The following is a 10,964-nucleotide window of genomic DNA, read 5'->3' on the forward strand; positions in this document are numbered from 1 at the left end:
GCCCAACCTTCCTTCCGAGGAGTGGCTGGTGGATTTGAACCGTCAGCCGTCTGGTTAGCAGGCAAGTGTCTTAGCCACTATGCTACCAGAGCTCCAAAATATCAACTAAGAGCATCAGTAGGAATATTAACTTAATCTAGGACTTCATGATGTATATTAAAATAACATGACATATTTGTGCTTTAATATCATTGGCTCAAATTATATTCAGACAGTCCTTGAGATTTTGCCAAAGTGCAAGTTCTAGCAATATGTTGTTGTTGTTGTTGTGCCGTCGAGTTGTCTCCAACTCATAGCAATCTTATGAGCAACAGAATGATACACTGCCCGGTCCTGTACCAACCTCATGATCCCTACTATACCTGAGCCCATTGCTGCAGCCACTGTGTCAATCCATCTTGTTGAGAGCCTTCACCTTTTTTGTTGACCCTCCGCTTTACCAAGCATGACACCCTTCTCCAGAGAATGGTCCCAAGGCATGTGACAGCAATACAATGATTTCTCTTTGTAAAATATAAGATTTAAAAGTCAGAATTGCAAAAGTAAAAAATTTATGAGGAAGGATAGCCATTAGTGAAATGGTTAAGACTTTTATCAATATTTAGTATATACAGCTGTTCCAAGTGTTAGGATAAAGGAGGAAAGTGTCAAAAATATTAACAACAGCAACAGTTTCGTTTATACTAATGTTTACTGAGCATCAGCACATCTTTATGAGTGCCTCTTCTAGGCACTGAGGATACGGCACAGACCAAAACAAAGGCTCTACTGTCATGGGGCTTACATTTTAGACAAAATATAAACAGATCAATATATAATATTCCAGGAAGTAGAAAAGACTTGGGGAAAAAAAATCAGGGTAGCAGAAAGAGGGAATACCAGCTGATAGGATGAGTTATAATAAAGAGCATAACCCAAAATAGCAATCCCTATAGGGTTTCCAGGGCTGTAAATATTAACAGAAGCAAACTGCCTCATCTTTCTCCCATGGAGCAGCTGGTAGGTTTGAACCACCAACCTTTTGGTGAATAGCCCAATGCTTTAAACACAGTACCACCAGAACACCTCTAAAGGGCATGGAGCTGATAGTTTAACCCAGTTCTCATTGTGTGCTACAACTTTTTTCACTGTACTATGCCACTTGTAAGAATTTATAGTCTAATTGGTAAAGTTAGGGGAATTATACATACTTAATCTGACTAAAGAACAAATTCAAAGTAATATATTAGTAAGTACAAGAAGATGTAATATAACTTGGCATCGATATGAGCATGAAGAAGGGAAAAGGAGATCACAGAAGCATAGATTAAAATCATATTCCTTAAAATCTTAATTTGATTACAGGAAAATAAATAATATATAATGCTGAAGAGGTTGTGTCATTTGAAAAAATGAAAGCCATGCTCTTTTAAGTAGTATTTAATGTTTTAAAATAATTCATTTTATAAAGTTGGCAATAATGCTATATTAAAACTGGAATAAGATAATTTAATAAAACTATAGGCTAATTTCATATATGAACATGTATGCAAAAATTCTAAATAAAATTAGCAAATTGATTTAAGCAATATGTAAAAATAATGATACACTGGAACACATTTGGTTTTATTCCAAAAATGTAAGGATGATTCAACATCAGGAAATCTATCAACATACTTCTTGCATCAACCAAGTAAGGAAGAAAACCCATTATTCTATCATTAAATGCAGAAAAAAAAAATATTTATAAAATTCAGCAGCCATTTCTAACAAAAATTCAAATTCAAATCACATTAGGAAGAAAGTATTTAGATATGATAAAGTCCATTTATAAGACTGTACACTGAACCCCTCAGTAAAATTGAAGACTAGTAAGAAATAAAACAGAAATATCTAAGTTATATAACTGTGATACAGCAAAAACTATATATATATATATATATATATATATATATATATATATATATATATATATATATATATATATATATATATAGTGATAGCACTGGCCTCTGACCACTGATGCCCTGACAGCAGTCCTACACGTTCATATTGCTGTGTTGTTATTGTCAGATTCTCTGGAGTGAACTGAATGAAACTCCTAACAACCTCATGTGACAGAGTAGAACTTTTTCACAGGGTTTTCTAGGCAGTAGTCTTTATGGAAGCAGATCTCCAGATCTTTCTCCCATGGAGCCACTGTGTGGGTTCAATTGTCAACCTTTCAGTTAACAGCCAAAACACTTAATCATTTGTACAACCAATGCTCTAGGACTTCAACCCCTCACCAAAAAAATAAGAAATAAAAAATAGAACGAGGAGGCCTTCAGTTCAGAGCTCCTCTTAAGCAATGGATTCCTCACTCTGCTCAGAAGGCTGATCCACGAAGGGTGATGTGGGATTCATGAAGAATAATCACGGTACTTGGAACCACATGACATGTAGTTCTACTCTGGTAAACTGTTTGTTTGCAGGTTTGATAATGAACCTACCTAAACATAGTTGACTCTGAATTGTCATTCTCACCAACATTTGAAGATTTTTTTTTCAGTTTTTGAAGTCTTTGTTGTCTAACTCAAACCACAAAGAAAAAAAAAAGAAACATCATAAAATCCTGTCAAAGAATATATAATAATAATAATAACTAATATTTATTGAGTTCATGTTATGTCCCAGGCATTGTTCTCCTTTAATCCTTATAACTATCAGATAACTATCAGTTAGCTGCTATTATTATCCCCATTTCACAGACAGGAAAACTGAGAATTGAGAGAGTAAGTAAGTAAGGTGCCCAAGATTGCACAGCAGTAAAGGCTGGGATTCACTCTTAGTCAGTATGTCCCAGACTCCTTGCTCCTCTCTAATAAATGGATAATATACCATGTTCCTGGATACCAAAAAGGAAAAAAAAAAAAAAAAACTTCACTGCCATGGAGTAGATAGTGACCCCCATTGGGTTTCCAAGGCTGTAAATCTTGATGGAAGCAGACCACCCCGCCTTTCTTCCATGGAGCCCCTGGTGGTTTCCATCCACCAGTCTTGTGGTTAGCAGCCAAATGTCTTAACCACTACACCACCAGAACTCCTGGATGGAAAAACTTAATTCCACAACAATGTCAATCCTTTCAAAGTTGCCATATACACATAACATTGTTTTATTTTGTTGTATTTCAAACTGGATGTGGTGATTTTAAAATAGAAAGGGAAAACTAAAGATGCTAAACTACTCTGATAAATTGTGGAAGATGAGAATAGTGAGATGATAACTTCCCTAATAAAATTCACTCAAAAGCCACTGAATTACAATCGTATATTGGCATACAAATAAACAAGTGGTACCTGAGAGACTACAGAGTTTAGATATAGATACAAGCGTATGTTGGAACTTGACTTATTGTAGAAGTGGCATTATATTTCATTGAGAGATGATGGTTTGGTGACCAGCAATTTGTGAAAAAACAAAATGAAAAAGATCCCTCTATTGTATTATAACAGAATTCTAAATAAGCATTTAAATGTTAAAGTGAAATAGAAAGGTTAGAAGGAAATAAAGAAGAATTTTATATAATCTAAAGGTGAAGGGCTCCTCCTAAAGGAAACAAAGAAACTCAGGGGCCTTTAAGCAAAAGATACCAAAACCAAACCAAACTCACTGCCTTCAAGTTGAACCCCACTCATAGCGACCCCTCCTTGGGTTTCTGAGGCGGTATCTCTATGGATGTAGATTGCCCAACCTTCCTTCCAAGGAGTGGCTGGTGGGTTTGAACCACCAGTCTTCTGGTTAGCAGTCAAATGCCTTAGGCACTATGCTACCAGAGCTCCTAAAGTAAAAGATAATCATATATTATTAGAAAATAATTTAATTTTTTTACAAGGTTTTAAGACTCCTTCTCCCAAAAAAAGTTAAAATTCAAAAGACAGATTGGGAGAATACAGTTGTAACACATAGTAAAGACAAGTTAGTTCCTCATAATCTAAAAACGACTTCTACTAATTTATAATAAAAAGACAAACAACTCAATAGAAAAAAAAGTATAAAGTATGGGTAAACAATTTAAATAAGAGTATATACAAATAGTCAATAACATTTGAAAAGATTTCCCTCACTAAAAGGCTGTAAATCTTTATGGAAGTAGGTTGCTGCATCTTCCTCCTATGAAGCAGCTGGTGTGTTTAAACTGCCAACCGTCTGGTTAACAGCCAATACCTTATCCATAGCACCACAAGAAAACCTATCCTACAGATTAAAAAAAAAAAGTCACTAAAAGTCAAGCAAATGCAAATTAATTAAAGGGGGAAAAAAGAAAGAATCAAACTCATTGCTTTCAAGTTGATAATGATTCATGGCGATCCCATTTGTTACAGACTAGAACTGAGTTTCCTAGAGTTCTCTGGACTGTAATGTTTATGGAAGGAGATTACCAGGCCCTTCATCCAAGTTGTCACTAGGAGGGATCCACCTGTGAACCTTTAGGTTAGGTTAATAGTAGAGAACAAACCATTTGTACCACCCAGGGACCTTAATTAAGGAAAAACAAAAAAAATATATAAATAATTATGGCAAAAATTAAAAGGATTAGTAATTTCAAGGCCTCTCGAAGATACAAATCATGGACATTTTCATTGTTTGTGATCAAGTGAATTGCCTAATAATTTTTTCAAAAAGGAATCCATTGAAAATGATTAAAATTAAAGATATAGGTACTTTTTGGTGTAGCAATTCTTGGTAAAGTAGGCAATTCAACAGAAATACATTGGTATGTATGCATATATTTTCAAATATTGTTGTTAGCAGTAAAGTAATATGAAAAGGATAATAACTGATTATGGCTCAACAAGGTAATAATTGAATAATTTGTTTTCAACAATGAATGAAATATTATGCAAAAGCAAAAAATGATGGAGTATGGCTATGATATACTGTTAAGTGCATGCAGATAAAAATAATAATAAAATAATCTATTATCTTAAAATTTGAAAGAGAGAGAATGAAAGAGAGAGACCTTACATAGGTGTAGATATGTTTGCTTTGTTTATATGATCATACAAGGAAGTATGGAAAAACACATGCTAAGCTATTATTTTTTCACCTTCAGAGATGGCAGTGGAAAGTGATAGGAAGAGGTGAGGGACTATAATTAATTTTCCTTTATATTTCCTTGTCCTCTTTTGCTAATTGCAAAGTGAAAATATAGTATTTGAAATTAAAAATTAATATGAACAATGTTAAAAAGAAAAGAGGAAATTTTGAAGAACAATTTTATTCTAACAAATGTTTCTTGCATATATATTCTGCATAAGGAATTTTACCAGGGAGTCTGCTATTGAAAGGAATTACTATATAGAGTCAAATATTTCCACATGCCCTTTCCTTGTGGTACATTCATATTTTGTATTGATCAAGCAGTCTTAGAATTACACAATCATATAAATGAGAATAGCAGTTGTCACTTCCTTTTACACATGAGCAATCAGGGGGCCATGGACATTAAATGTTTTATTCAAAGTCACCCAGTTTAAGTGGCATAGCCTGGATCGAATACTTGGACACATTTATTTTTAATAATGACTCCAAGATATTTTCAGGAGGGTGATCAAATTAGATACCATTTCTGTTAGATTACGAACTTTAATGACAATGTCTTCTCCATCTTTTTATAAAGGATATTTTATATGTTCCTTCTAAAATCTGCCATAGAAGTCTGTCTATACCTTTTGACTCACCACTGTCAAAAGATATATTTTCTAAGTCTGTCATATTTTAAGTGGGAAAATTAGCTAATTTTTGGATGTAAACCTTTAAAGGAGAGAAAATAAGGGGTTTTTAGATCTTCAAATGATTGTCTCCAGAGTTATTACATCAAATCTCTTAATCTCTCCCTATAGCTATCTTATTCAAGTTTTATCTTATGAATGCATTTTCACAGACTCAATACCAAATTCCAGATCAATTCACTGTTAGCTCAAATACTAACACAGACTATCTCCCACTTTGTACTCCTTTCAAACTCTGCCAAGCGCTGACTGAATTCTCAGGATATTCTGTTTCTAGAAGCAAGGGGGTGGAATACTACAGATAAATCAAAAACCAAACCCACTGCCATAGAGTTGATTCCAACTCATAGTGACCCCCATAGGGTTGCTTTAGATATGAGCTAAATGGAATTGACCCTATGGCAGTGATTTTTTTTATAGAGGCATGTTTTCTGTGGTCTTTTTTACCTACAAGAACATGTGTGTTTTATCACTAGAACTTTGCAAAATTTAGCCAGAAAAGGAAAGAAAATGTAGATGCTTTGGTGTTCCACTACAAAATGCTTTTTTTCCTTCTTCTTTTCTTGGTACTCAAGTCCATGAGTTAGGTAAACAGGATCATCCTTTGCTGGCTTTGTGAAAAGGTCTCTCTTTATCTCTTATCTTGGATTTTTCCTTTTTTTTTTTTTTTTTTTGAGAATCAAGTATATTATTATTGCCTTACCTGCTACATTTATGTAGAAGAGTGATTCAAGAACCCAGTATTTTGAATCTTCAGAAAATGCAAATAAGAATTCATCTACCCCTCCTACAAAGAAAATAAAAATAAAGAAAAAGTAGTGATATATTTACAATGCACATTAACAATGCAAAGCAAAGTATTCTGATGCTTTGTTTAATTGAGTTATAAACAAGAAAACTATCAAATCCTGCCGCTGCCCTATTGCCGCATGCGGATGTGTGAACTTTCTCCATGTGTTTGCTCTGTGTCCTTCAGAACACCCACAGTGGAGATGAATCACTAAGGTGTGTATTAGTCTGACAGTCCTAGAAAGTCAACACTCAAAGCCAAACCCAAGAAACAGCATTTCATTTAGTTCCTGGTGTACTGCTAATTGATCCCAAACCCTTCATTACTGTCTAGTGCAAAAGGGCTAAGTCGAAAGCAGGCATTTAGAAAATGACTTAACTGAAAATAAGACAGAGCAAAATTCTAGGCCCTGGGTATTTCAGTTGCTCTGTTCTTGTATTGTCAGACTAATTCTAAGTTTATCTTTTATTTCAGGTTGCTTGGATACCCCCACTCATCCAGAATGGAGACATACTTACCTATGAGATCCGCATGCCTGACCCTCATATCACAATAACTAATATTTCTTCCTCAAGGTTAACTCAAATAATTGCTCACCTGACTCCATTCACTAATTATTCTGTCACTGTTGTGGCTTGCTCAGGGGGCAATGGGTATTTAGGAGGGTGTACAGAGAGCTTACCTACCTATATTACCACCCACCCTACTCTGCCTCAGGATGTCAGCCCATTGTCAGTGGTTCCACTAAGTGAATCATATGTTGGGATTTCTTGGCAGCCACCATCCAAACCCAATGGACCTAACTTGAGGTAAGAGAAAGTGGCTATGCTTTTGCATTTTACTCTTTGGTCTTACCTCTCTGGAAAGTAAGGAAGGAGAATTGCAGCTCTCATGTGTAGATATAGGTCTGTTTTCTTATTGGATATACCCCCAATCATGACTTTCATTAAATTTAGTATCATTTGTGTTGACTCATAAGAAACCATAAAAATTCATCTAAGCAGAAATATGATATTGTGAAGAACTTAGAATCTTAAGGTAACTATTATAAACTCTTCTAAGGATTCCCTACATAGTCCTTCCTTGATGTTTCTTTCATGTTTTTATTATATAGTTTTTATTATATATTTGCATGCCTATGATTCAAAATTCAAAAACTAACCCAAAAGGGTTTTATTGCACACCATTTTTATTATTTGGAAATTTATAATGATTGTGGTCTAGGATAGAGAAAAGATGAAAGAAAAGAGTTGTGATTCTGTAATGGTTTTATGACAGCCTGAACTCAAAACTTAGCCAAGAATATGGAACTCATAATATTATCATTGTTTATAACGTATAGATGGTAGTAGTCTAAGGAAATCATTACTTCATAAGCATTTTGCATTTCAACTTTGTGTGAAACTGGCCATAAGGTTTTAGCAAATTGCACATGGAAGAAAAGTCTAAAACATTATAGTTCTTGCTGTTAATAGTAAAATGGGAAAGTAACAGAGTGTTTCAAAATAATTGAATAGATGAAGACTGGAATCAGAAAACTGCTTATCTGGGAGAAAAAAAAAAAAAAAAAAAACTTTGTACTTGTAAACATAAGATGTTTTCTTTATGTTTGCATCCATACACTACACATACCACATAAAAACCTGTATTTTGGTAATAACATTACTTGAGATAATCCCAATGTGCCTGCTTGTCTTTTGCTTTAGATATGAGCTTCTGAGATGTAAAATTCAGCAACCACTTGCATCAAATCCCCCAGAAGATTTAAATCTGTGGCACAATATTTATTCAGGAATTCAGTGGTTTTATGAAGATAAGAGTCTTAGCAGGTGAGATTACAAAAACTATAAAAACAAATGCTGGCATTTAGTTTTACCTATGTTGAATAGTTCAAAGTAGCTGAGTGTCTTCATTGTGTGAGCATGTTATCAGTTATGCAATAAAACACGTTTGGTTATTATCTCTGGCAGTAATCATAGAACTGCAACAGTCAGCACATTTAACGTTTGCCATCTTAACTACGTGTTTAAAATAAGCCTTTTGAAGTCAAACTTTTAGATGCTTAAGCCTTAACCTATTGCCTTTGTCACAGCTCTAGCCAGACATGCAAACATACTAGATAAATTTGGAAATAGTCAACATATACACATGGGAAAATTACTGAACACATGTAAAATGCTTGTTATTTCTGGGAATTAGTTGATTATAAATCACTGATTCAATATATAAAAATAATTCAGTAAACAGGCTTGGGATTTGAAAGAATTCAATCTAGAGTTCAAACGCATCAAGAAACAGGCAAATAGAAAATGTAAGAAAAAGAATACGGTGTGTTCTGTTTCTTGCTGTGCCAGACAACTGGCTTTGTGGGCCTAGATAAAAGTCACTTAACTTCTCTGGCCTTCACTTTCTTTGTCTATAAAATGAGAAGACTGGATGATATTAAATGACTTAAAACCTTTTATGACTCTAAGCCCATATATTCAAATTTTTTAAAATATGAATATCATTTTATGAAAACTTTTCAGACAATGTATTGTTCCATAAGTTTTCAATCAGGTTGACTGTATTTCTAAATCTATCACAGAGGAGCTATACCCTGAATGCTGTTTCCACTCTAACCCTGTCTCTCACCTCTTCCTTACCTAGGACTCTGCGTTCCAACTGCATTTGCTTAACTTTGAGTAACTAACAAGCAACACTCTCTCACTCATCTTCTACCCATTGCTGACTTTTCCCATTGTCTGACTAGATCATCCTTCAAATCTTAGCCTAGAAGTCGCTTCCTCCAGGAAGCCTTCCTTGACTCTCCTGGTAAGAATCAGGTGGTCTTTCAAGGATTTCCATAGCACACTCCTAACAGAACACTATTATTTTGTGCCCTCAAGTTGTTTTTTGACTCATAGCAACCCTATATGATAGAGTAGAACTGCCCCCAGGGTTTCCTAGCCTATAATCTTTATGGGAGCACATCACTAGGCTTTCTCCCACAGAGCTGCTTGGTGTTTTTGAACTGCAACCTTTTAGTTAGAAGCTGAGAACTTACCATTGCACCACCAGGGTTCCTTAACATAACATTATTGTCATTGTAATATACTGCCCTGGCTGCTTGTCTGAATACCCCATTATACTGTCAGGCTCACCATGAGAAAAGGCTATGTCTCGATGATTTTTGTATCCTCAGTCCCTAGTATGTTGTTGTTGTTGTTGTTATGTGCCGTCGAGTCAAACCCGACTCATAGCGACCCCTCCTTGGATTTCCGAGGCAGTATCACTACGGAAGTAGGATTGCCCAACCTTCCTTCCGAGGAGTGGCTGGTGGGTTTGAACTGCCAGCCGTCTGGTTAGCAGGGAAGTGTCTTAGCCACTATGCTACCAGAGGTCCCCAGTCCCTAGTATAGTGCCTGATAAATAAGAGTGCTCAAATATTTGTTGAATGAAAGAACATGTTAACTCAATAAAGCATTGGTTGTTTAATTTCTCTGAGCCATAAGGATATGAATATGATTTTATTCTCCTGGGGAAATGGGTTAAACTAAGGAATGTCCTACTGCCCATCTCGAAGTGTTAGTGGGAAAACACTATATATACTCCAAGCTCTTAGAGAAGAGCAACTTGTAAATCTAACCAAGCATTACAGTGAACAATATAAAATTACCACTTTTATAAGTCAATTATTATTCTTGTTGTTGGTGTTAGTTTTCCTCAAGTTGCTTCTGACTCATGGCTGCCCATGCACAACACTGCCCAGTCCAGCACCATCTCTGTGATGATTAGTATGCTCAAGTCTATTGTTGTATCCACTGTGTATTTTGAGTGACTTCTCCATCATCTAGCACTAATTGGATGATAATCTGTTGTGATCCTTAAGATTTTCATTGATAATTTTTGGAGGTAGATTGCCAGGCCATTCTTCCTACTCTATCTCAATCTGGAAGCTTCTTTGAAATTTGTCTGATCATGATGACCTTGCTGGTATTTGAAATACAGGAGGTACAGCTTCCAGTATCACAGCAACACTCAAGTAACCACAATTTGACAAATTGACAGGCAAGTGTTGGGGTCAATTATTAGCAGATCCTTATTATTCAAACTGTATTGTCACAGTTGTTACACTATTCATAACTACTTTTGATTCATTATTTGCCTAATTGGGTATCCCTTTAGGATAGTAATTTCAATTGATGAAATTTGCTTTTTCAGCAATTTCATTTTGCTCACTATATATTGAGGCACTGTGATAAGGAACAAAACATAAAAAGAAAACACAGAAAAAAACTTAGAAGAATTTTGGAGGAAAATACAATAACTAAATGACAAAATAAATGAAAAATTAGAAATGATTCTAAATCTACAGATAGAAATCCAGAAGATTAATACTAAGTTGTTAGAAATAGATAACACATTGGAAGGGCAAAGG

At 35.0% G+C, this 10,964-nt stretch overlaps 1 protein-coding gene across 1 annotated transcript in view; it reads left to right on the plus strand.

Annotated features, from left to right (window-relative positions):
• The window catches only part of USH2A (usherin), a 1,482,371-nt gene that overhangs the window by 996,115 nt on the left and 475,292 nt on the right, over positions 1 to 10,964 (plus strand). The window contains exons 41-42 of the mRNA XM_007952540.1: positions 7,019 to 7,353; positions 8,251 to 8,373. Of these exons, the coding sequence (XP_007950731.1) occupies positions 7,019 to 7,353; positions 8,251 to 8,373 (458 nt within the window). The remainder of the gene's footprint in view (positions 1 to 7,018; positions 7,354 to 8,250; positions 8,374 to 10,964) is intronic.

This window comes from Orycteropus afer, unplaced genomic scaffold (assembly GCF_000298275.1).
Source record: "Orycteropus afer afer isolate SDZICR_OR568_19922 unplaced genomic scaffold, OryAfe1.0 scaffold00013, whole genome shotgun sequence".
Lineage (NCBI taxonomy): Eukaryota > Metazoa > Chordata > Mammalia > Tubulidentata > Orycteropodidae > Orycteropus > Orycteropus afer.